Here is a 26,987-nt window from a genome sequence, read left to right as displayed (position 1 = left end):
TTTGGTGTATTTTATTTGAAAAGGCAAACATTTTAGAGATTACTTTTCATTAAACTGCCATAATTTTTTTTAGCCAACTGCCGCATTTATGTATGGAGTAAATTTCACAATGACATATATCAAGTCTTACTATATTTATGTAATCAAATTAAGGAAGCTTTTAATAGGCATCACCAACCAATAAAAATTCTCTTTTACAAATTTATTTCATAGACTGTTTTAGAGGCTTTTATTTTTTTTCCTGCTTACAGGTTCATAAAAGGCTCTGATTTCAGGGGTATTTTAGATTCATGTAGTTATCTTAATTCCAACTTTCAGGTAGTTAAGATGTATTAATACAAATGATGCATAGAATAAAATGTAGCAACTAATCTAAAATGAGCTTGAGAAATTAGATGCTACCTGAATTGCTTTGTATGGTTTCACTTTAGTTTAATGAATGGAATAGTTTTTCCAAAGGCAGGCAGAGATATTTCCAGTGATTTTTAAGCTCACTTATAAAGTTTTGTGATGAAACACTGAATTTGTATAAATTAAAAGTATGCTTTAAAGCAATTTTGTTTTATTTTTAATAAGATTTTATTTGGAAACATTTAATTAGCATTATTAATTTAACTAAAATTCCTAATTTCTCTTTTGTTAGATACTATAGTGATAGAGAGAAACACAGAAAACTGGATGATCACAGGAGTAGAGACCACAGGTCAAATTTGGAAGGAAGTTTAAAAGACAGAACTCATTCTGATCATCGTTCTCATTCAGATCATCGGTTGCATTCAGACCATCGGTCAAGTTCTGAATATACACACCATAAATCTTCCAGGGATTATAGGTATCACTCAGATTGGCAGTTGGACCATAGAGCTTCCAGTAGTGGCTCTAGATCACCACTAGATCAGAGGTCTCCTTATGGCTCCAGATCTCCATTTGAACACTCAATTGAACACAGAAGTACACCTGAGCATACCTGGAGTAGTCGGAAAACATAACAAAAACTGATAGTGTCTTTCTGGACTTTTCTTTTAGCCATATATCATAAACCAACACAGTAATTGCCTTACATGACTTGAAAGATATAAACAGATCTTCTATCAGTAGCAGTATTGTTACTTCTTTCCAGGATGCAAGGTCTATTATCCCAACAGAAGAGAAAATATTTTTATATTTAAGGATTATGCTGCACTGTACTACAAATATTGTAGTACTTTTTCTTTTCTTTTTTAAAGAAATGGAAAATGTTTACTATTACAGGGACCTCAACACTGCCCTTCCATATAGGCTGGATAAAACTGTTTTTAAGTCAGTGGTTTTAGACTGACATCCATTTAAATTATGTTTGTATATGAACTTTACTCTGACCTGTGATCTTGTTTCAGGAAGGAATGAAAGAGAGTTCTTTTCTTAATAAAGAAAACACACTCAAGGACTTTATTCACTTTCCAAAGCTACTTGTTTACATGTACACTGCGACCACCTTGCCGCTTTTCATCACAAGCTTGAATATTTAAATTCTGTACTTATATCTGTAAAATAGCCAGGAATTTCCTGTTTGTGATCTATTATTATGCCTTTTTACACACACAAACAATGGCTGTAAATTACTGTAAATGGATTAAATGAGCTTTCCTTACTTCCTTCCCCTTCTCAGGCTTTTTTTGACTGTTCCTTTCCCTACCAACTCAGGCCTTCTTATCATTTAAAAATATATATATCAGTGTAATAACACTTTTTAATGATTTGTGTTGATGGAATCATTGTTTAGAATGTAAAAAAATGGGGAAAGGGGCCACTTAATTCCATTAGTCCTTTTTATATTGACTATTTTATTAGATACATGTTATTTCTTTCCTTTCCCTTTTTTAGTCAATATTGTGTAACAAAATGGTGAGATGATAATGTAAAATCTAAACTGCATGCTCTGGAAACAGTTTTTTCAGATGCATTTGGTTTAAAAGGGTAGGTGTATGAACACTTTCAGAATCCAAATGGCCAAAAGTTATTGTAAATCCATTTGTTTTCCTTTTCATGTGGGCAATAATGTCAAATGTGCTATGCAGCCAGGTAACATTTTAGATAAACTTGATTGACTTTTAATAAAAACTGTTACAATGCACACTGATTGTATATAAAAACCTTATATATTACAAATTAAATTTAAGAAAAAGGATATGTGGGCTCCTGTAATTTTCTGCTGCATTCTTATTCCCTCAAGCACTTAACTTTTTTTTTTTAAGTAGTAACATTTAGCTTATAGAAAAGGATATTTTGATAAGCAGTTGAATATTGTTAATGTGTAGCACTATAATTAAATCTATTTTGAAGAATATATGGATCTATGAAGTAAAATTTAGATCATAGAAATCTGTTGGACTCGATTTTCTGCAGATATTATTTTAGAATGCCTTATATTTATTTACAGATTTTTTTATTTTGTTATATTCAGTGGGAATTTTTTAATCATGTGGCGTACCTTCTTGGATGTGTGCTGTGATCTAACAAATTTGAACCTTAACTGACAAATATAAGTATATTGATATATTCCTATAATATTCTTAAATGTATCTGTTGATTAGCTGTGGGAGTGATGTACAGAAATTTGTCCATAGATATATTTTTTAATATTTTCCTTTTATCCAATTAGGTCTAAAATTTACACTACGTGTACAAAACAGAGCTTCTTTATCCCCCCCGCCCCAGAGTTACCCTGAATGTCTTTTCCTGGTATGTCAGGTAACAAGAGAAATAACTCAAATTTTTAAACATCTGATTATAATTAAATATAAAAGTGATAAAACAGTTTAGTGCTGGTACACATTTTTTAAGCTTTTTCACTTTTTTCCACTATTAGTATAAATGATTTATTCTATAAGATCGCATTAATAAAAAATTATAATGCTTAATAAAATCATAATATTAACATAGCAAACAGATCAGGGTTGGCATTTTTAATTCATCACTTTGTAGCTGGGACATTTGCATTATATCCTATTGTGAAAATTTCATAAAACAGTATTACATTTTTGAGACAATGGAATGGGCTCTAACTTTCTTAATAATGCTACGTTTAGTTGAATATTTCAGTCAACTAATAGCTGAGTTGAATGAAAAATCTAAAACTGTATGTAACATTTATTAATTGATGGAAAATATGTTCATTAAAGAATCAGCAATTATGTAGAAAAGGAACAAGGCATAAATTTTTTAAGACACATGAAGAAGAACATTAGTACATACATATAACAGGAAAAATTCTCCATAAAATATGCTTAATTTTTGTCTTTTTACATGCTCATTCTGATCTGCCATTTTTATCCATTTGTGTTTAATTTTTCGAGAATGAGAGATTATGCATAGTACTGTACCAATTAACCCTCCACCTTAATAATATACAATAAATGATTCTTACTAAAAGCAATGGCCTGTTTGCGTATAAAGAAAATATTCTTTGCTTAGGGTATGTTAGATAATTTTCAGACTGGGAAGCTGTGGAAAATGAGGGTGAATGATTCATTCATTAACTTCACAGTGAGTGGGCTTAATAAAATTAGAACCTTAAAGTTGCATAAAACATAGATTACATATGTAATTTCCCTTTTGTGATCTTTTTTGAGGTTAAGTAATGAAAGTTTTGTGTAGATTATAGGCTGGTTTACACAGATTTCATTTCCTTGAAATTTATCAAGAGTATGCACAAAGGGTAAATGGCATAATTCTGTCTTTGCACCACATTACTGTTTCTGACTAGAAAATGATCATTGGACTATAGATAACTCTATGAGGGTTTTTAAGGTGGGGGAATTTGAAAAAGCAACTAATCATTAAAACATAGGATTTTTTCCCTAGAATTTCCCAGCTTCATCTGAAAGTTAAATGTAAACTGCTTAATATGGCTTAACTGTTAAAATTTTGAGTAGTTCATTACTTAGCAAATAATGCAAAAAAATATTTTTAAATGTTTCTGAATTGATACATTCAAGCATATTAACATAGATACCTCTATCAAACAAGATTATTTACATTGAAGACTCAATTCAAAAATACAAACAAAACCTATTACATATTATTGCAGCACTTTATGCAAGATTGATGGATGGAACATGTTTAAAAGGAAGCAACTAGGCAATAGTGCAACAACAAAAATATCGAGACAGTGTCAAAACTTCTGTGTTAAATTCTTAAGGCATTTACTTTAGACATTTAAAAGAAAATAATTCAACTGAAATTACATTTTCTCCTGGAAATGACTATATATTGATAGTGATTTTGCAGAATGCTTTACGCTAATTTTGTTTCTTTTTTCTTTTTTTTAGCACCTACCTAATAGGTAGATTTTATTACAGAAAATCTTTGGATTCTTTATAAAGAAAGACCTACATTTAGGAAATAGTACCTATGTTAAATAATGAAAGATGAGATTACTTGGTAAAGTAGAATTTAAAAAATAGTTTTCAGATTTTTTTCAAGTATGTATACAAGTTCTCCAGTGGGGCTTCATGTGCCAGATTTTCTATTGTAAAAGGCCATTAGCCATCTTGTCCTTCAGTTAAAAAAAACCCCAGAAAACCCAACCTTTACTTGAAATGGGATTGGTAGTTCAAACTCCCAAATGAAGGAGATGCCTAATTTAATTCCAAATTCTATTCTACATTTGAGTTTTGATCTAAATATTAAATTGAAGAGGTATAAACAGTTTCAAGAAGCTCCCTAGCTTATAATGATTCTATTAAATGAGCTAAGGATAATCGATTGTATTGATGACATACATACTTCACATGCAGAAATGTGGGTTGCATTGTAATTTCATTATTGTAGGCTGCCATTAGGTTTCCAGTCTGTAGAATGAGCTATGGAATTGAATTGGCACTTACTGCTTTATTCTCTGTTTACTTTCAAAACCTTTGCTTTGTCTCTGGTGTTGTGCAGTTTCACTGTGCTAAGTCTAGGTGTGGTTTTATTATTTATTTGCTCACGTCTTGCCTCTTGCCCAGTTCTTTTTACTTTTTGGAATTCCTATGGTATTGCTAGCGTACAACTTTCGAATTTCTTTTCTCTGTCTCAACAGCTTTACTGTTTTTCCTTCTCCTTCCATTTCTGTGCTGAGTATCGTCAGCTTCAACCACTCCCCCCATGAAGTCATCTCCACTTAGATATCTAATAGATACCTAATTTTAAAATAATAAAACTTGGGCTTCCCTGGTGGCGCAGTGGTTGAGAGTCCGCCTGCTGATGCAGGGGACACAGATTCGTGCCCCGGTCCGGGAAGATCCCACATGCCGCGGAGCGGCTGGGCCTGTGAGCCATGGCTGCTGAGCCTGCGCGTCTGGAGCCTGTGCTCCGCAACGGGAGAGGCCACAACAGTGAGAGGCCCTCATACCGCAAAAAAAATTTTTTTTTAATAAAACTTGATTCAACTCTTCTCCATTACTGACAGTTAAAAAAAAAAAAAGAAAAAAACCAACTTCCAAATGTTCCATAATTTTTGATAAATGGACTCGGCATTCACAGCTCACTAATCTATGACACTTTCCCCCTAGCTATTTCTGTTTGTTTTGCCTCACTCACGTTACTTCCATTGTTTTTAGAATACACCCGAGAACACTCTTGGGTCTTTGGATTGTTGTTTCCTCTATTAAGAATATTTTTATCCCTGATTTGCAGAAAACTTGTTCCCTCACCTAATTCAGATCTCAGCTCAAATGTCATCTGAGGTCTCCAAATTAGTATTCTGCCCTTATTTTTACATTCCTTATCTTGCTTTCTCTTCTAATGCTTAACCATTACTTGACTTTATTATTATTATTTTCATTTGTCATTGTCTCTTCACTAGAATGTAGTTCCAGTAGGGTAGGGCCTTTATTTTGTTCATTGATGTATCCCCAGCACCTAAAACAGTGCCTCACATATCTGTTTTTTTCATTATTTTGATGTCTCCCAGAAATGCTGTGTTCCGTAAATGGCTAGTATTACCAAACTTTTCTTTCTTGTCATTGTTACGTGATCTGTTAGTATTATTGGAAACTTTTGTATGCCTTATCAGCACCTCTATTACGAGAGTCTGTTTACTATCTTCCAGTTCTTAAACCTGACAAATCACCTGAGACACTTGAGAAATAGAGAAACAACTAAGTGTCATTTCCATAAATTAAACTTGGCAGAGAAGGGCCCAAGTAGTATTTATAGGGATTTTAATATTTATTGACTTGAATAATAGAGGTTAACTCCACTGTTATAAATAATATGCATGTGCTTACATATAAATGAAAAATTGGTTTCTGTTATTTATGGCTACTTAAGAAATTTAATGATACTTTGTGAAAAGATATTCAGAGATGTGGTATGTAGTAGGAAAATATAAAACATTTTGATTTGTCTATTTTATCTTTTGAGAGGAAATATGTTTTTAGATGGCATGCCACTGTCTTTTCCTACTCACAAGTAAAGAACATGACTTGTAAAGACACTATAATGCAAGAGAAATAGGTTGCATTTGCAATATTTCTCAAGTGAAATAGCAAAAATCCCCTCCTTTTTATTACTGAGTAGCATTTCTCGTATTGGATGTACTACAGTTTGTTTCTAACCATTCACCAACTGGGTTTCCAGTCTTTGGGTTATGAATAAAGATGCTATAAACATTTCATGTAAGGGTCTCTGGATAGACATATTCTCATTTTTCTCTGGTAAATACCTTGGAGTGTGATTGCTGGGTGGTATGGTAAATCATGTTTTACTTTATAAAAATCTGCCAAACCATTTTCCAAAGTGGATGTACCATTTTATGTTCCCACCAGATATAGATGAGAGTTCTTATTACTCTACTCATGTGAGCATTTAGCATTTTAGCCATTCTGATAAGCATGCAGTGGTAACTTAATTTGCATTTCCCTAGTGACCAGTGATAACATCTTTTAGAGTATTTATTTGCCATCCTTATCTCTTTGGTAAAGTATCTGTTCACATTTTTTCCAACTTTATAAAACAGGATTGTTGATACAAGTCATCCATCAGATAAGCTGCAAAGATTTTCTCCTACTCTATGGCTTGTGTTTTCATTTTTTTAACAGTCTTCTGAAATGCAGAATTTAAAAAATTTTGATAAAGTCCAGTTTATCCATTTTTTTCTCTTACGATTCATTCTTTGTGTGTAGAAATCTTTGCCTAATGTGAGGTCACAAAGATTTTTTTCTCCTATGATTTCTTCTAGAAGGATTATACTTTTAGGAACTGCTTTTAAGTCTGTGATTCATTTCAAGTTGATTTTTGTATGTAGTATGAGATATGGATCAAAACTGCATGTTGGGGTGGGGTTTTCGTAGTTTGTTTTTGGAATATGTATATCCCATTTTTCCAGCACCATTTATTGAAAAGACTGTCCTCTTCCACTGAATTTTTATTTCACCTTGTTGAAAATCAGATGTCCATATACCTGTGGGTCTGTTTCTGGGCTCCCTATTCTGGCCTATTTATATTTCTGCCCTTATGCTAACACCACACTATCTTGATTACTGTACTTTATAATAAATCATGAAATCAAGTGGTATGAATTCTAAATTTTGTTCCTTTTCAAGATTGTTTTGGCATTCTAAATTCCTTTGCTTTTTCACATACATTTTAGGATTAACTTCTCAATTTCTACCAAAAAGCCTGCTGGGATCTTTATTGAGATTATATTAAATCTATAATCAATTTGGAGAATATTGACAATTTAACAATATTGAGGCTTCTGACTTATGAACCCAGTATATATGTCCATTGTTAGGTCTTTAATTTCATCACATGCTGTGGTTTTTCAGTGTACAAATCTTACACATATATTGTTAAATTTACCCCTTAGTAGTTCATATTTTTCTACTATTATGTTTTTTTAAATTTCAATTTTTAGGTGTTCAGTGTTTTTTGGATTTGACCTTTATTTTGTGACCTTGCTATACTCACTAATTAGTTCTAATTCCAGATTCTTTGAGATTTTCTACGTAGATAAACACATCTTCTGTGAAAAGAAAAAAATTGTATCTTCACAATCTTGATGCCTTTTCTTCTTCCCTTAATGTCCTTTCAATGACCTCTAGTATAATGTTGGTAAAAATAGGCATCTTTACCTTATTCCCATCTGGGTTGGAAAAGGTAAGAATTCAGTCTTTCACCGCTGAGTATGGTATGAGCCATAGGTTTTTTTGTATATGACCTTTGTCATGTTAAGGAAGTTCCCTTCTAATCTTAGTTTTTGGAGTATTAAAAGAAAAATATTTGGTTTTTATTCTTAAAATAACCTTAAGTACTTTTTCATGGGATATGTGCACCTGTTGTACAACTTCTCAGATCATGGAATCAGACTGGAGACAGCCACCCTTATCACCTGTTTCATACTGATTTTCTCCCAGTACTTGTTTATCAAAGAAACCATCAAAAAACAGTTTTGCAATGTAATGGGATATAATGATGAAACTGAACCATCTCAAGCTGGTAGTTAATGTTGTTTTGGGCCAATAGATATTTGTCACTGTGTTTCCCTTGAAAATTTAGAATTTCCTGAAGCATCCCTGTGTTTTTGCTGCATTTGCAAACCACAGCAGTAGCCCACACACAGTCTTTAAGAATTCATTCAAACTGAACTGATTTCTTCTTACCTGCTTTACAAAACTCTCTCTTCCTGTCATAATATGTCAAATATAGTATACAGTTAATGTATATTAGCTCCTCTTGGAGAGTCTTGCCATTCTTTATAATTCAGCTCACTTGGTTGCCTGGTGACCTCTGCTTTCTAATGGGTTCAAGAAAAACTATGTTTTTTTTTTTTTTTTTTTTTTTAGATTAACCATCTTTTTTCTTGTTAGGACAGGAGGAATGTTCTCTTGGAGCTATTTACATCCTGAGAAGAGAAGCTCTCAAATGAGAGTTTTTTTGAGTCAACTTTACTGGGGTGTAATATATGTACAATAAGTTGCATGCTCTGTAAGTGCACAGTTCGGTGAGGTTTGAGAAATATATAACATACTCATGACAGAATATTTTCGTCACTCCAAAAGTTTTCATTGCCCCTTTCCAGTCAATCTCCATACTTAAACGGTAGCCCAGGAAACTAATTACTGGTCTGCTTTAAAATACTACATATTAGATTTGTCTAACAAGTTTAATATGTAAATTAGTAAAAATCATACAGTGTATGCACTTTGTCTTTTCCTCCACATAGTGTTTTTGAGATTAGTTCATGTTGTTGCATATATCCGTGGTTCGTTCCTTTTTATGACTTTGTAAAATTCCATTGTATGGATATACTGCTCACCTCACAAATGGGTTTCCAGTGTTTAGCTAATATGAATAAAACTTCTTTGAACATTCCTTTACAAGTTGTTTTTTGCATATGTTTTTATTTCTTGGGTAAATACCTTGGAAAAGAGTTGGTAAGTCATATGGCAAGTACTTAATGAGCTTTTAGAGAAACTACCAAACTTACATAAAACAGCTGTGTCACTTTGCAATGTATGAAAGTTCCAGTTGTTCTGCATCCTTGTCAGCATGAGCTATTGTCAAGTTTTTTTAAGCTATTGTAATAGTTGTGTAATGCAGTCATATTATGGTTTTAATTTGCATTTTATTGATAACTGATGATATTGATCTCTTTTCATGTGCTTTTTGGCCATTTGTATGTCTTATGTAAAGTACCTGCCAAATCTTTTGCCTATTTTGTAGTTTGTTTTCTTGCTAGTGAGTTGTAAGCTTTTTTATCTGTTGTAGTTTTAAAGACATTTTATTTTTTAGAGCAGTGTTAGGTTAACAAAATGGAGCAGAAGCTACAGAGATTTCCCGTATACCTTCTGCTCCCACACATGTATAGTGTCTCCCATTATCAACATCCTCCATAAGCACTTTTAATATATATTATGAACACCAGTTCTTTATCAGATATGTATATTGTAAATATTTCCTCCAAATCTATGATCTGCCTTTTTTTTCCCTAACTAATTTGCAAAGAAGTTTTAAATCTTTACGAAGTCCATTTTCTAATTTTTTTCCTTAATATTTTATACATTTTGTATCCCATGTAAGAAATCTTTGTCTAACCTAAAATCTCAAAGATTTTTTTTTTTCTAGAAGAGTTTTCGCTGTTCTATTAGATCATTGTTTCAGTTCAAGTTAGTTTTTTCTGTGCAATGTGAAGAGTTGAGATTCATTTTTTTCCCTCCATATGGATGTCCAGTTTCTGTAGCATCATTTATTGAACAGAGTAACCTTTTCTCATTGAATTTTTTGACTCCTTTATAAAAAAAAAAATTGACCACGTGTGTGTCTATTTCTGGACATTCTCTTCTTTTCTATTGACTATATATCTAATATCCCTGAGCCAAAATAAAATGATCTTGATGACTGTAGCTTTATAAATAATTCTTGAAGTCAGGTACTAAGAGTAGTACTCCAACTTTGTACATTTTCCAAATTGTTTTGGCTACTCTAGGTCCTTTGTATTTCTTTATACATTTAGTCAGCTTGTAAATTTCTACCAAAAAAATCTTCTTAGGATTTTATTGAAATTGTGTTGAATCTACAGATAAATTTGGAGAGACTTGGCATCTTAATAAAACACTGAATCTTCTAGTTTACAAACATGCTTTATCTCTCCAATTATTTATGTATTTAATTTCTCTCGGCAGTGTTTTTTCAGTTGTCGGTGAATTGGATTTACATTTATTTTGTTAAAGTTATCTCTACAAATTTAGTATTTTTTTTTAGATGACTTTTGATAGGGTTTTTTTTTTTTTTTTTTTTTTGGCTGCGTCAGATCTTACTTGCAGCACGCGGGATCTTCGTTGAGGTGTGCAGGCTTCTCTCTAGTTGTGGCGTGTGGGTTTTCTCTAGTTGTGGCGCACAGGCTCCAGGGCACGTGGGCTCTGTAGTTGTGGTGCGGGGGTTCCAGAGCGCGTGGGCTCTGTAGTTTGCGGCATGCGGGCTCTAGTTGAGGTGCGCCTGAGCTCAGTAGTTGCCGTGCGCGGGCTTAGTTGCCCCGCAGCATGTGGGATCTTAGTTCCCTGACCAGGGATGGAACCCACATCCCCTGCATTGTAAGGCGGATTCTTTACCACTGAACCAGCAGGGAAGTCCCAAATTTAGTATTTTGGATGCTATTGTAAGTACTTTATTTCAATTACCAATTTTTGGATTCTAGTGTATAGTTATACTGTTGATTTTTGTGTTGACCTTGCATCCTGCCAATGTGCTAAACTATTAATTCCAGTAGATTGCAGGGGAGGGGGAGGATAATTTCCTTAGGTCTTTCTATGTACATGATCCTGTTTGCAAATAAAAAGAGCTTTAATTCCTTCATTCCTAACTGTATACTTTTTTCCTTTCCTTACCACCAGTACAGTGTTGATATGGGAGAGGGGTTGGGAGTGGACATCCTTGGCTTATCCCTTATCTCAGCATTTGTCTTGCTCTGTTAAGTATGATCATAGCTGTAAGTTTTTTATAGATGCCTTTTATCAGGCTTAGTAAGTTAACCTCTTCTTGGTTTGTGGAGACATTTTATCATGTCTGTTGAGATGTGTTCTTTGTTCTTTCTTATTAATATGAAGTACATTGGTTTTTAAATGTCAGACCAACCTGGCATTCCTCAGATAAGCCCTATTTTATCAAGGTGTACTTCTCCATATACTGTTGGATTCAACTTGCTAATATTTTGTTTAAAATTTTACATCTACATTCATGGTGCTATTTGTCAGTAGTTTTGTTGTATTATTTTACAACTTTTTTTTTCTAGTTTGAGTAGGATAACGCTGATCTTGTAGGTTGAGGTGAGAAGTATATTCCTTTTCTCTTTTTTTTTTGAGCTATTAATGTTTATTTGGGATCAAAAATAAAGGGCAAAAATTGTGAAAATAAGACATAGTCAAAGTGACAAAGTTCAGACTCCCAGAAAAAAAGTATCTTTTCCCATGGTAGAAAATCTGGAAAATGGAAAATACAAAGAAGAGTAAAAAAAATTCCAGCACTGTCCCCACTGTCTATAGGTAACCACTGTTAATTTTTTTTTTTTTTTTTTTTTTGCAGTACGCGGGCCTCTCACTGTTGTGGCCTCTCCCGTTGCGGAGCACAGGCTCCGGACGCGCAGGCCCAGCGGCCATGGCTCACGGGCCCAGCCGCTCCGCGGCATGTAGGATCCTCCCAGACCAGGGCACGAACCCGCGTCCCCTGCATCGGCAGGCGGACTCTCAACCACTGCACCACCAGGGAAGCCCACACTGTTAATATTTTTTAAAATATTTTAAATATAATGTTTAAAATATTGTGGTCACACATGTATGTGTATTTATATGTTTGATGTGTATGTGTATTAATTTATAGCCTGCTTTTCACTTAATAATGTGATATTACAATGTGATATAACAGCAATATGATATAAAATGGGTTTTATATATATTTTAGTAACTGCATAACACAAATTTGTTTAACCAGTCCCCACTGTTGGGCATATAGACTCTATTTTTCCTTATTATAAATAAAACTTTAAGAAATATACCTGGCACATCACTATTTCCTTACTATAACTTTTTAGAAGTGGAATTTGTGGGTCTTAAGATTTGGGGCAAATATTTCCAAATTGCCTTTCTGAGAGATCATTTTCCACTCCCACCAGCAGATCCCTGTTTCCTTTTTTGATGACTGAAAATAGTGAAGGTGAAAATTTTTAAAAATATGTTGGCTAATTTTTTAATTGCTCATTTTGATTTTGAATACTTTGTCATTTTCTTACAGGTTTATAAGGGATCTTACATATTAGGGGTATTAACCATTTGTCATTTTGTTTATGGTGTTGTGTAATTTTTAGTTTTTTAAAAATTGAATTATAGTTGCTGTACAATATTGTATAAGTTACAGGTGTACAATATAGTGATTTAAAATTTTAAAGGTTATACACCGTTTATAGTTAATATGGGTTATATTCCTTGTGTTATACAATGTATCCTTGTAGCTTATTTCACATCTAATAGTTTGTACCTCTTAATCCCCTACCCCTGTATTGCCCCCCCTCTTCCCACTGGTAACCACTAGTTTGTTCCCTGTATCTGTGAATCTGCTTCTTTTTTGTTTTATTCACTAGTTTGTTGTATTTTTTAGATTCCACATATAAGTGATATCATACAGTATTTGTCTTTCTCTGACTTATTTCACTTAGCATAATGCACCCCAAGTCCAACCATATATATACACCACAACCTCTTTATCCATTCATCTGTTGATGGACACTTAGGTTGCATCTATATCTTGGCAATTACAGTTTACAAATATTGTTGCTATGAGCATTGGGGTATACATATCTTTTCAAATTAATGTCTTTGTTTTCTTTCAGATCTATACCCAGGAGTGGAATTGCTGGGTTATATAGTAGTTCTATCTTTAGTTTTTTGAGAAATCTTCCTACTGTTTTCCACAGTGGCTGCACCAATTTACATTCCCATCTGTAGTGTACAAGGGTTCCCTTTTCTCCACGTTCTCACCAACATTTGCTGTTTGTGTTCTTTTTGATGATAGCCATTCTGACAGATGTGAGGTGGTATCTCAGTGTGATTTTGATTTGCATTTCCCTGATGATTAGCAATGTTGAGCAACTTTTCATGTGCCTGTTAGCCATCTGCATTTCCTCTTTAGAAAAATGTCTATTCAATTCTTCTGCCCAATTTTTAATTGGGTTGTTTGTTTTTTTGATGTCGAGTTGTATGAGCTGTTTATATATGCTGGATATTAATCCCTTACCAGTCATATCATTTGCAAATATTTTCTCCCATTCAGTAGGTTGTATTTTCATTTTGTTGATGGTTTCTTTTGCTGTGCCTTTTCTCTGTTTTCTAAAACAGTTTGTGTAGGCATATTATTTCTTCTTTAAATGTTTGATAGAACTTTACCAGTGAAGCCATATGGACTGGTTTTAGTAGATATAGGACTATTCAGATTTTCTACTTTTTCAGTTTTGACAATTTGTGTCTTTCAAGGAATTTGTACATTTTCTCTAAGTTGTAAATTTTTTGGCCTATAGTTATTATCTTTTAAATGTCTGTAGGATTTGCAGTAATGTTTTCCTTTTCTTTTGTTCCTGATATTAATCAGGAACATTGTAGCTTCTTTTCTTCTTCAGTCTAGCTAGAGGTTTACCATTTTTGCTGCTCTTTAAAAAATAAAAATCAGCTTTTGGTTTTATTGATTTATTTTATTGCTTCTGTCTTTAAAAAAATAGATTTTGTTTTATAGAGCCATTTTAGTTTCACAGCAAAACTGATTGGAGGGTATAGAGATTTCCCATATACTCCCTACCCCTACATATGCAGTCTCCCCTACTACCAAAATCCCTCACCAGAGTGGTAAATTTGTTATAATCAATGAACTTATATTGACACATCTGTTATCACCCAAGGTCCATAGTTCACATTAGGGTTCACTCTTGGTTGTTTACATTCTATGGGTTTTGACAAATGTATAATAAAATGTATCCACCATTATAATATACAGAATAGTTTCACTGCCCTAAAAATACCCTATGCTCTGCCTACTCATCCCTTCCTCCCCTCAACCCCTGGCAACCACAGATCCTTTTACTCTGTCCTTAATTTCGCCATCTCTAGAGTATTATACAGTTGGAATCTTATGGATGTAGACTTTTCACATTGGCTTCTTTCACTTTGTAATATACATTTAAGTTTCCTCCATCTTTTCATGACTTGATAATTTTTTGTTTGTTTTTCGTACTGAAGTATAATCCATTTTCTAGATGTAACAGTTTACTTATCCCTTGATAGATCAAAGGACATCTTGATTGCTTCCAAGTTTGGGCAATTATGAATGAAGCATTCATATAAACATTCATGTGCAGGTTTTGGTGTGGACCTAAGTTTCAACTCATTTGAGTAAATACCAAAGAGATTGCATAGTAAGAGTATGTTTAGCTTTGTAAGAAACTACCAGGCGGTCTTCCAAAGTGGCTACCATTTTGTATTCTCAGCAGCAATGAATGAGAGTTCCTGCTGCTTTACATCCTTTCCAGCATTTGGCGGCGTCAGTGTTTTGGATTTTGGTCACGCTAATAAGTGTGTAGTAATATCTCATCATTATTTTTATTTGCAATTCCTTAATGATACATGATGATGAACGTCTTTCCATATGTTATTTTTTTAATTCTCATTTTTGTTTTGCATTTCTCTGGATTAGCAGTGAATTTGAGCATCCTCTTCACATATCTTCATATATCTCATATTCATTTACGTTTCTTCCGTGAATTGCCTGATCATATATTTTAACCATTTTTTTCTATTGCTTTTCTTTTCTCTTGTTGATTCTTAATTCCTTTGGGATGCCAGAAAATTAGTCCCTTATTGGTTTAAAATATTGTAAATATCACCTCCCAATTTATTATCATTAACTTTTTCATGGTATTTTTTAGTGAATAAAAATTCTTAATGATAATCAAGTCCATTATCTTTTCCTTGCCTTATGGTTTATACTTTTGGTACAAAAGTCCTTTATCTGCACATTGGTCACAAAATGTTTTCCTACATTATCGTCTATTCACTTTTTATAGTTTTAGATTTCACATTTAAGTTTCTAATTCATTTAGAAGCTACTTTGTTCATAGTTTTAGGTGAGAATATAGGTTTACTTTTCTCCATATTGTGAACCAGTTCCTCTAACACTATTAGGTAACAGTCCTTCCTATTCCCATTGATCCGTGGTGTAAACTTTGCGATATACCAAGTTCCTACATATACATGGCATGAGTCTAAGTTTGTGCTTCCTATTTTTTTTGCATCATTCACTTGTCTGACCACTTTATTATATCACAGAAGTGTTATTATGTAGTAGGGCAAATCTACCCTCTTTGCTGTTCTCAAAGCTGATGTGGTCACATATGTATCTTTAAGCAATATATATTTTCTTTGCATATTGTCTATTTATTTGGGACTAAATGTTTCTAATTAATTTGTACAAATAAAAATGTGTAAGGAAAGATGTGTGATACAATTGATGTAAAATTTCTCTGGCTGGATTTATGTTTTTTGGTCTATGCAAATAAAACAAAATAGTTAATACTTCTTTTAATGATAGGCTTACACTATATTTATGCCAGTGTCAGAGGAGTTAGTAGAAGTATTTTTATGTTTTAAATTGTTTTATTCTATACTCCCTAAATATTTTGGAATGAAATATATGGATACATCTAAGGGTTTTTATTTATATAGAATCAGAGTCAGAGATTAATCTTAGAATTTGCTTCATGTGTTTCAATTAATAAATAAGAGACACAAAGAGGTCAACTGACCTGCCCAAGTGGATACAGGCTAATTAATTGTGAAATCAGTAGTAAATACATACTTCTTGGCTTTGCCTTTTATATAGTTCTGAACGTATCTATGATTTATTTGCCACTGAGACTTTAGTTTGACTATAACATAGAAAAACATGTTCGGCAAAATAGGTTTTTCAGATATTAAATAATATCTTTTTTACATTTACTTTGTTCCCACATGACCTTCATTATGGGGTTAAATCTTCTGTGTGGGGACAACAGTACTTTTGATAAATTTGGGCAAAATTAAGACTAGAGGATGGAAGTTTGGTAGAAGTTTCTTGCCATCAGAGCAAGGAATATATGTCTGTAAAAGCAAGTGCTTTCAGAATATATATTCTTACTATCTGCATATTCACCAAGTTTAGTGGTGATAAATGCTCTTATTTATAACTTCTAATTGAAATAGTAGGGTGCCTGAGCAGGTGCAAGTATTTTTCAAAACAGATACTACTAAAAGGCTCTGGTAAGGATGCATGTTAATATTTAAATGTTCTTTCCAAAGGCCATCTTATTAGATTACAAAAAGTAACACAATGATATTATTGACTCTTTCTTTCATAAGAGACAGGCAAGTTTTGATGACTTTGTAATGTGTCACCTTGGCTAGGCTACATTACATTCCCCTAAATTCCTTTACCTGTTTGTTGCCAGTTAGGGTGGGCCACAAGGGATATTTCTGTGGGGGATTTGGAGAGCAGAGGTGAAGAAGCAGCCATATGTGTGTTAGACATCTTGTTGCTTATCTGCTGGCTCACCTAGGGTGAGGAAGTGGCCAGGACTGCACCCCTGGAGTCTGCCACCCCTGGAGTTAGTGTCTCTGTCTCCTTGACTTAATGAAGGGCCCTGGTTCCCACAGGACACTCATTCCATTAAGGTGAGAGGCAACAAGAATGGACACATTTGTCAGACTGTTCTCATGGGCTCTAGCTCATGCTTGTGAGTTTGAGATTGTTTTTGCTCTTCCTCATTTTATATTCATTTTCCCTTCCCAACTGTCTGCTATGTGGACTTCAAGCTACAGCATCAGATGCAAAGTCAACAACCTTATAGAGACTACTTAACCAGCTCTCACAATCAATAAGGTCAAATCCTTGTACCAAATCCCCTTTTTTTTTTGCGGTACGCAGGCCTCTCACTGTTGTGGCGTCTCCCGTTGCGGAGCACAGGCTCCGGACGTGCAGGCTCAGCGGCCATGGCTCACGGGCCTAGCCGCTCCGCGGCATGTGGGATCTTCCAGGACCAGGGCACAAACCCGTGTCCCCTGCATCGGCAGGCGGACTCTCAACCACTGCGCCACCAGGGAAGCCCCAAATCCCCTTATTTTATCTATCTACCTACCTATTCATCATTCATCCATCCATCCATCATCTACCTCCTAGTCATTCTTCTTTTCTAATTAAACTCTGACTGATATATTTTTCATTTATTCACACGAGTCTGATTAAAATGTACTTCTAACCTGCATTCATTTAATACAGCACATGTATATTTTACAAAATTAGATTTCGTTTTGGGTTTGAACCTAGACCAATGACTTTTTTTCCTTATTCTTGAATTATCAGAAACATTTGACACAGTTGATCCTTACCTTGATTCGAAGGCTCTGACTGTAATTCATGTATTAATTTGCACTTTTGGCTGCAAATACAATAACAGAAAATCTTACTCGACTGATTTAAAAACGCTGGGGAGAAGTTACCTCCCATAGTTCTGAAATATTTTGTCTCTAGGGTAAACAACAATTTAGTGACGTGATCAAGAGCCAAGATTCCTTCCACTTTCTACTCTGCCATCCTTGAGCTAGTTTCCTTCATTGCTACAAGGTTGTTGCAGCAGTTCAGAGGCACAACAACCACAGGAGAAGGGGACCTCCCTCTTCACATGTGTTTTTTATTGGTAGCAAATATATCTTTCCTGGCAGTCTCCACAGCAGGTTTCCCCTCATAATGCATTGGCCAGGCTTGTGTATATGTATACATGTATGTGTATGTGTATATATGTATGTGTATGTGCCTAAATCAATCTACGGCAAGAGGAGTGGAGCATGATGATCAGCATAGATCACTTAGAATTTAGCCCTGGAGCTGGCAGTAGCTCACCATTCCCTGAGTGAAGTACGGCAACATGGAATAAACTGGAACTTGGACAGCAAAAATGAAAGAGCAAAAATGTTCCTGAGAGGCAAACAATAGTGCCTGCTACATAGTGCATGTTTTATCTCCCTTATCTCAGACCTCTTTCCCTGTTTGAAATCCATAAAAATGTACAAAGCTCTCCTTTTTCTCTTGACACATTCTCCCTTGGCAATCCCATCGACTTTCCTATCTTTAAGTACTATGTTTCAGAGCATGGTTTCCACAGCATTGTAATGGTGACCTCTCCCAAACTCTAGAGTGCTGTTTTTAGAAGCCCATGGGATATTTTCATCTAGCTATGTCACCAACAAAGCCCATTAACAGTTCCTGGGAAATGAAAATAGAATCTGCACTTAGTCTAGTTTCACTTGCTCATAGGGTGCTGTGTGTAGAAGCTTTGCACTCAGTGCTTCAGACTGGAGTTTCTAGTGCAAAATGGTTACATGCATTTCAGCTCAGTGGGCCGTGTGCACAAGCACTGCACAGGACACTTCAAGATGGCAGCAGCTTACTGTGTGAAGAACCTGGCACTTTGATCTGGAGTGCTGGGAGCAGCACACCTGTGCCTGACAAAGATACCACAGAAAAAGAAAATTACAGGCCAATATCACTGATGAAAATAGATGCAAAAATCCTCAACAAAACACTAGCAAACCGAATCCAACAATACATTAAAAGGGTCATACACCATGGTCAAGTAAGATTTATCCCAGGGATGCAAGGATTTTTCAATATCCGCAAATCAGTGTGATGCACCACATTAACAAATTGAAGAATAGAAAACATATGATCATCTCAATAGATGCAGAAAAATCTTCTGACAAAATTCAACACCCATTTATGATAAAACCTCTCCAGAAAGTGGGCATAGAGGGAAACTACCTCAATGCAACAAAGGCCATATATGACAAACCACAGCTGACATCATACTCAATGGTGAAAAGCTGAAATCATTTCCTCTAAGATCAGGAACAAGACAAGGATGTCCACTCTCCCCACTTCTATTCAACATAGTTTTGGAAGTCCTAGACATGGCAATCAGAGAAGAAAAAGAAATAAAAGAAATATAAATTGGAAAAGAAGTAAAACTGTTACTGTTCACAGATGACATGATACTATACATAGAAAACCCTAAAGATTCCACCAGAAAACTACTGGAGCTAGTCAATGAATTTGGTAAAGTTGCAGGATAAAAAAATTAATACACAGAAATCTCTTGCATTCAAATACACTAACAACAAAAGATCAGAAAGAGAAATCAAACAATCCCATTTACCTTCGCATCAAAAAGAATAAAATACCTAAGAATAAACCTACCTAAGGAAACAAAAGACCTGAAAGCTATATGATGCTGATGAAAGAAACTGAAGATGACACAAACAGATGGAAAGATATACCATATTCTTGGATTGGAAGAATCAATATTGTCAAAATGACTATACTACCCAAGGCAATCTACAGATTCAATTCAATCACTATCAAATTACTAATGACATTTTTCACAGAACTAGAACAAAACATTTTGTAATTTTTATGGAACACAAAAGACCCCAAATAGCCAAATCAGTCTTAAGAAAAATGGAGCTGGAGGAATCAGACTCCCTGACTTCAAACTATAGTATAAAGCTACAGTAATCAAAACAGTATGATACTGGCACAAAGACAGACTTGTACATCAATGAAACAGGAAAGAAAGCCCAGAAATAAACCCACACACCTATGGTCAATTAATCTATGACAAAAAAGCCAAGCGTATACAATGGAGAAAAGACAGTCTCTTCAAAGAGTGATGCTGGGAAAACTGAACAGCTACATGTAATAGAATGAAATTAGAATATTCTCTAACACCATACACAAAAATAAACTCAAAATGGATTAAAGACCTAAATGTAAGACTGGATACTATAAAACTCTTAAAGGAAAACATGGGCAGAACGCTCTTTGACATAAATTGCAGCAATATCTTTTTAGATCCACCTAGAGTAATGAAAATAAAAACAAAAATAAACAAATGGGACCTAATTAAACTTAAAATCTTTTGCACAGCCAAGGAAAACATAAACAAAATGAAAAGACAACACAGAGAATGGGAGAAAATATTTGCAAAGGATGCTACTGACAAGGGATTAATCTCCAAAGTATACAAACAGCTCATGTAGCTCAATCTCAAATAAAACAGAACCCAATCAAACAGGCAGAAGATCTAAATAGATGTTTCTCCAAAGAAGACATACAGATAGCCAAAAAGCACATGAAAATATGCTCAACACCACTAATTATTAGAGAAATGCAACTCAAAACTACAATGATGTATCCCCTCATGCCAGTCAGAATGACCATCATCAAAAAAGTCTACAAACAATAAATACTGGAGAAGGTGTGGAGAAAAGGGAACCCTCCTACACTGTTGGTGGGAATGTAAATTGGTACAACCACTATGGAGAACACTTTGGAGGTTCCTTAAAAAACTAAAAATATTGGATTTCCCTGGTGGCGCAGTGGTTAAGAATCTGTCTGCCAATGCAGGGGATATGGGTTCGATCCCTGGACCAGGAGGATCCCTCATGCTGCAGAGCAACTAAGCCTGGGCACCACAACTACTGAGCCCGCAAGCCCCAACTACTGAAGCCTGCGTGCCTAGAGCCCGTGCTCCACAACAAGAGAAGCCACCACAATGAGAAGCCTGTGCACCGCGACAAAGAGTAGCCCCGGTCACCACAACTGGAGAAAGCCCACGTGCAGCAATGAAGACCCAACACAGCCAAAAATAATTAGAAAAAAAAAAAACCCTAAAAATAGAGCTACCATATGATCCAGCAATCTCACTCCTGGGCATATATCTGGAGAAAACCATAATTTGAAAAGATAGTTGTACCCCAGTGTTCATTGCAGTACTGTTTACAATAGCCCAGACATGGAAGCAACATAAGTACCCACTGACAGACGAATGGATAAAGCAGATGTGGTATGTATATACAACAGAATATTACTCAGCCATAAAAAATGAAATAATGCCATTGGCAGCAACATGGATGGACCTAGAGATTATCATACTAAGTGAAGTAAGTCAGAGAAAGTCAAATATCATATGACATCACTTATATGTGGAATCTAAAAAAATGATACAAATGAACTTATTTACCAAACAGAAACAGACTCACAGATATAGAAAACAAACTTATGGTTACCAAAGGGGAAACACAGAGGGGAGGGATAAATTAGGAGTTTAGGATTAACATATACCCACTACTATATATAAAATAGATGATCAACAAGGATTTACTGTATAGCACAGAAAACTCTACTCAATATTCTGTAATAACGTTTATAGGAAAAAAATCTGAAAAAGAATATATATATATATATGTATAACTGAATCACTGCTGTATGTTTGAAACCAACACAACATTGTAAATCAACTATATTCCAATATAAAATTAAAAAAAATTAAAAAACAAATAAAGTGCAAGATGTCAGAGGAAAAAAACAATAAGAAAAAGAAAAAGCAATTACTAGAGACCCCTGCCCTGGCCCTCCCAGATTTAACTAAACCCTTTGACCTTAACTAAACCCTTCATGAGAGATGGGGAATCGCCCTTTGGGCATCAGCTCAAAAACTGGGACCCCTTGCTCAGGTGATTGCTTATTCCTCTAAACAGTTAGATCAAACTGCTGAGGGATGGCCTCCTTGCCTAGGGGCAGTAGCAGCTACTACAACTCTGCTAAAGAAGGCTGAAAAGTTAACGTTTGGCCAGCCAGTCACTCTATGGACCCCACACCACATTCAGGCTTTAGTAAATTCTAAGGGAACAGAGGGGCTATGCCCTGGAAGGTCGATTCAAGTTCAGGCTATGCTTTTAGACAACCCAGTGGCTAGCACAGAAACCTGTCACATGCTAAAATCTGCCAGCCTTCTACCCACAGAAACGGCATCCCTGGAGCATGACTGTATAGAAACCATAGACACAATCTATTGCAGTCACCCCAACCTAGAAGGTTAGGAAGTGAGCCTCTCCTAAACACTGAAGAGGAATGGTTCACAGACAGGAGTGATTTTATGAGAGAGAGCGAAAGGTTGGTGGGATACACAGTGACCTCCCAGACTCAAGTCATAGAGGCAAGAAGCCTACCCCCAGGGACTTCTGCCCAAAGGCTGAGCTGATAGCCCTCACCTGGGCCGTAGAGCTCAGGACAGGGAAGATCTTAAATGTTTACAGATTCCCGGAAGACATATGCCATCCTACATGCACACAGAGCTATTTTTTTTTAAAAAGGGGGTGTGCTTACTGCATAGAATAAGCAGGTGAAACATGGGTTAAACATATTGAGACTCCTAGATGCAGTACAGCTTCCAAAAAACGTGGCAGTGATTCATTGTAGGGGTCACCAAAAGGAGATGCAGAGACAAGAAAGGGAAACAAGAAAGTGGACGCAACTGCCAAAAGGGTGGCCCTAGAACCACTAACTTGGCAACTACCTTTTATACCTCGAAGGCCAGATCCATCCAATTACTCCCCAATCTACACAAAGGAAGAATTAGACAAAGCCCGTTAATGGGGCTTCAACAAAAATCTAGGAAGCCATGTGTGGCTAGTTAATGATCATGAGCAATACTTCTCCCAAACTGCAGCTTGTCAAGCCATCAGGGAGGCTCATCAAGGAACTGACTATGGGAGGGAAGCCCTACATAATTGATTAGTGGAGCTCATGGTAACTCCTGGCATGAAAAGTATAATCAGTTGAATAGTCGAGACATGTCCCATATGCACAGTAAACAACACAAATACCAGACCACCTTCCCCCTTCCCCGCCCCCCCCCCCCCCGAGGAGGCTCCCAGATAAGGCCCTTTCAGCCAGAGTGGCATACCCTGGGGAAGACTGGCAGACTGATTTCACTGTCAGGTATTTCAGACTACTGGAAAAAGCAACTTGACTAGCAGAAACGAGTCAGCCGAATTTGGCCAAACGAATGTGGAGCAACGTAAAACAGATCCTCCCTGGCATCATTTGGTTTTTACTTTTCCTGGGCCCCTAATGACCATGATTCTCTTGCTAATACTTGGGCCATGCATCCTAAGTTGTCTGGTGTCCTTCATCTTCAAAAGTTTTATGAAAGGGAGCAGAAGCCTATGGGGCCTTTCTGGGACAGACGCCCCCTCTGCCCCATGTCCTTCACCTGCCTCTTGTTTGTAGAAAATCTTTAGCCTCCTAGGCCTTCCCTGAGTTCCAAAGAATAAATTTAATCAGAGAAGTGAGAAAATACAGAAACAAAGGAAAAGAACAAAGCAAGACAAAATAATAACACTTTAGCCATTAAACAAAGTCAAGGACCCTTAGTTCCTCCTCAAGGGCCATAGGTAACATTCTGAGCCAATTCCTTGAGCCGTTTCACAGATACTAAAAGCCCGATCAGGTAGAAGATGTTAACTGCGTACCGCCCACAAGCACGTAAACCCCAGACCGGTTGGAACCAGCAGGTTGATGATGTTGATTCCCAAAATACCATCCTGTTACCTCACTACCGACCAATCAGAAGAACATCTATGAGCTGATCGTGCACCGTGCAACCTTCTCCCTCACGCTTTAAAAACTAAGGACACCTGAAAGCCATCAGGGAGTTCAGGTCTTTTTACCATTAGCCACCAGTACTTGCTTGGCCTTGCATTAAACACTGCGCTTCTCTTCAACACAACCCGAGGTGGGTAGTTTAGCTTTACTGCACAAGGGCGAGCAAACCAAGTTTGGTTCAGTAACAGAATCTATAAAACTCCAAATCCTGGTCACTCAGGAATGCAAACAGTCAGGGCTAAGGCTTGGTGACCATCAAACGCATCTAAAGGCACCGGGGAGAAGCTCATCTCCTCCATCCAGGGTTATGACAACACACAGACTCAGCAAGAAGCAGTTTCAGAAGATGGAGCTGCACCCCTCAGCGCCCCTCAAGAAAGAGGAGCAGGACAAAAGACAGAGGACGGATTTGTCATCAGCAAAGCCCGTTAACAATTCCCAGGAAATAAACATGGAGTCTGGGTAATAAAATAAAGTCTAACCTTTTTTTCTTCTTTTTCCTTCGTGCGTCATATAATTTCACTTGCTCAAAGGATGGCGTGCAGAGCCTCCTACCCGCAGCTTCAGACTGGAGCTCCTAGTGCCAAATGGCTGTGCCTGACACCACAGCTCAGCGGAGCGCGGGCACAGGCCTCTGCCACCAGGAGCCAGAGCAGCTCAGCTGCCCCCAGCCCTCGAGAACTCCGCCCCTCCCCGCTGAGGAGATCCCAGTGAAGCAGCTCCTTCACAGCTGTGCCCCTTTTGCTGTGGACCAGAACCCTACAGAGCAGCCCCGCCCACGGGCTTTGGAGAGCACGTGTGCTAGAGAGCTTGCTTGTTCTTTGACCAAAGCATAAAGCTTTCCTTTACTTCTGACCTGAACTGGATCTTGTTCTGTTGACGGGAGCAACAATGGGCAGAAAGACCCCTTGTAGGGAGCTGACTTGGGAGGGTCATAACAGGTGTCTTCTAGCACCCCGAACTGTTTAATTTAGCATCACATTTTCCTTCCTCACACCGTGTCTCCACACCTCAGTTCCTGCATAACTTATTTTCTAGTCAGTAGAATTCTAGTTAAATTATGGATCTACTCTAACTATAAATGATGTGAAAATAAGACACACAGACAAAAACAAAACACCACCTCATCTTTATTTCTTCAGTCATTTTAGCATTTGGATAAGTATTTTATATTTAGAATGGAATTCAAGATAGTCTTTTGCTATCCTGGAAAGAAGGGAGCAAGAGAAAGGTTTACTAGTGACTAGTTGCTGTCAGAAAGTGAGGTCAGATTCCTTCCTACTCTTTTCCTTGGGCTTCTCATCTCTTTGCTCCGTTACAATGAACCTTTCTTATATATAGGGTATCTTTTGAAACTGTCACCTCTTCTCTTACTCCAAGAATGCAGAGGGTTCCAAAGTATCTTTCCTACTTTAATTCTAGCTATAAAATGTCAATAATGATAGAAGAGATTGAAATTAAATTATGTAACTAATAATATTAATTGTATTTATTTGAATTGATGACACAATAAATAGTAATGAACACATGCTAATATTTTAATATTATTGTTGGCCAATCTCTACTTGAGCATGCATAACTGCTTATAAGTTTGAGATTCTCTGGTAATCCTAAATATAATACATCTGGGTCACTTCTGCCCATACCTTGTGCTCTAAACCTGCTCGCCAGCCATAGGGGAGACCCCTATGGCCAAGCTTGTTCTTTGTGACTGTGTCAGTCAGCGTTTTCCAGAGAAACACTATAGATTTTTCTCTCTCTCTCAGAGATCGATTTAGTTTAAGGCATTGGCTCATGTGAATGCAGGGCATGGTGAGTCTAAAATTCTTATGGCAAGCCCACAGCCTGGAAAGTGAGTCAGTGTTTCTATGTTGCAGAGTCTGGAGGCAAAAGCCTTTTTTTTTTTTTTTTTTTTTCAAAACCTCAGTCTTTGCTCTTAAGGCTACAGCAGATTAAATGAGCCCACCCACATAATGGGGATGGGGGGAAGGGTCATCGGCTTTACTCAAAGGCTACTGATTTAAATGTTAATCACATCTAAAAAATACCTCCACAGCAACATCTAGACTGATGTTCGAGCAAACAACTGTGTACTGTAGCCTAGCAAAGTTGATGCATAAAATTAACCATCACCATGACCCTGCCACTCCTTGGCCATGGCTAATTGGGAAAAGATGCACACTTTAAGCAGGACTAATCAAGTTTCTCTCATTGGAATTTATTATGAAGGACTTAGGGACTCTTGTGGGTCTTTGTTGATCCCTTGACCTAGAAAGGTGTATATATCGGTCATCTTTAAAGGAGCATAAGCACGAAGCAGACATGCAGAGAGAAGCAAAAACAAGAGACCATGCACATTCAGAGCAGCCTAGTGAATTATCTTATGGGGCTTGGCTGTACTTCCTCCTCTTATTGTGTGAGATAATATTAGATTTTTTCCAAACAAATTTTTTTCTATTTAAGTTACTTTGACTGAGTTTATATTCTTTACCACAAAGTCATCCCTACGATGCCATTTTCACATACCATATTTTTTCTCATTCATGTGGTCAACTGTCAAAAGTTGTTGAGTCACTTAAGAACAGAGAGGTTTTTTTTTTAACTGGATTTGGTAACAGAGAATTAAATTTCTTACCTTGACAAGTCTCAGCCAAGTGGAAGGATATTACTGCAAGTGAAGTAGATTGAAGAAAGCATGTGAGGTGAGGAAATAGAAACTGTGACGCACAGACATTTTCAAGAAGTTCAGTGGTGAAGGGGAACAGAGAAATAGGTCATTGTCTACAGGGTTATGTGGAATCGAGGAAGATTTTTTAGGGGCGGAGGTTGTTTGAAAGAGAAGGAGATACTTGAGGATATTTTTCATTTGTGGAAATGACCCAGTAGAAAGAAAAAAACATGATGCAGAGGAGAGGGGATAATTGCAAGGATCAAGCCTTTATAAAGGTGGG

The 26,987-nt window shown here is 36.3% G+C and overlaps 1 protein-coding gene across 9 annotated transcripts in view; it reads left to right on the top strand.

Annotated features, from left to right (window-relative positions):
• CHD1 (chromodomain helicase DNA binding protein 1) overlaps positions 1-16,077 on the top strand; it is an 88,614-nt gene extending 72,537 nt beyond the window's left edge. For 4 of the 9 annotated variants that reach the window (XM_089909145.1, XM_022592230.2, XM_030759671.2 and 1 more), the window contains one exon: positions 644-2,113. In XM_089909145.1, coding sequence (XP_089765271.1) covers positions 644-989 — 346 coding nt within the window. In that variant the 3' untranslated portion in view covers positions 990-2,113. Of the gene's footprint in view, positions 1-643; positions 2,114-2,641; positions 9,340-12,045 lie in introns of those variants that run through there. The other 5 variants (XM_089909147.1, XM_089909146.1, XM_089909143.1 and 2 more) reach the window with 5 other exon arrangements.
• The last annotated feature ends 10,910 nt before the right edge of the window (positions 16,078-26,987 follow it).

The sequence above is a fragment of the Delphinapterus leucas genome, chromosome 3 (assembly GCF_059928025.1).
Source record: "Delphinapterus leucas isolate spDelLeu-1000000601 "Yukka" chromosome 3, BTC_Dleu_Yukka2, whole genome shotgun sequence".
Taxonomy (NCBI): Eukaryota; Metazoa; Chordata; class Mammalia; order Artiodactyla; family Monodontidae; genus Delphinapterus; species Delphinapterus leucas.
This window is presented reverse-complemented; position numbering and strand designations above follow the sequence as displayed.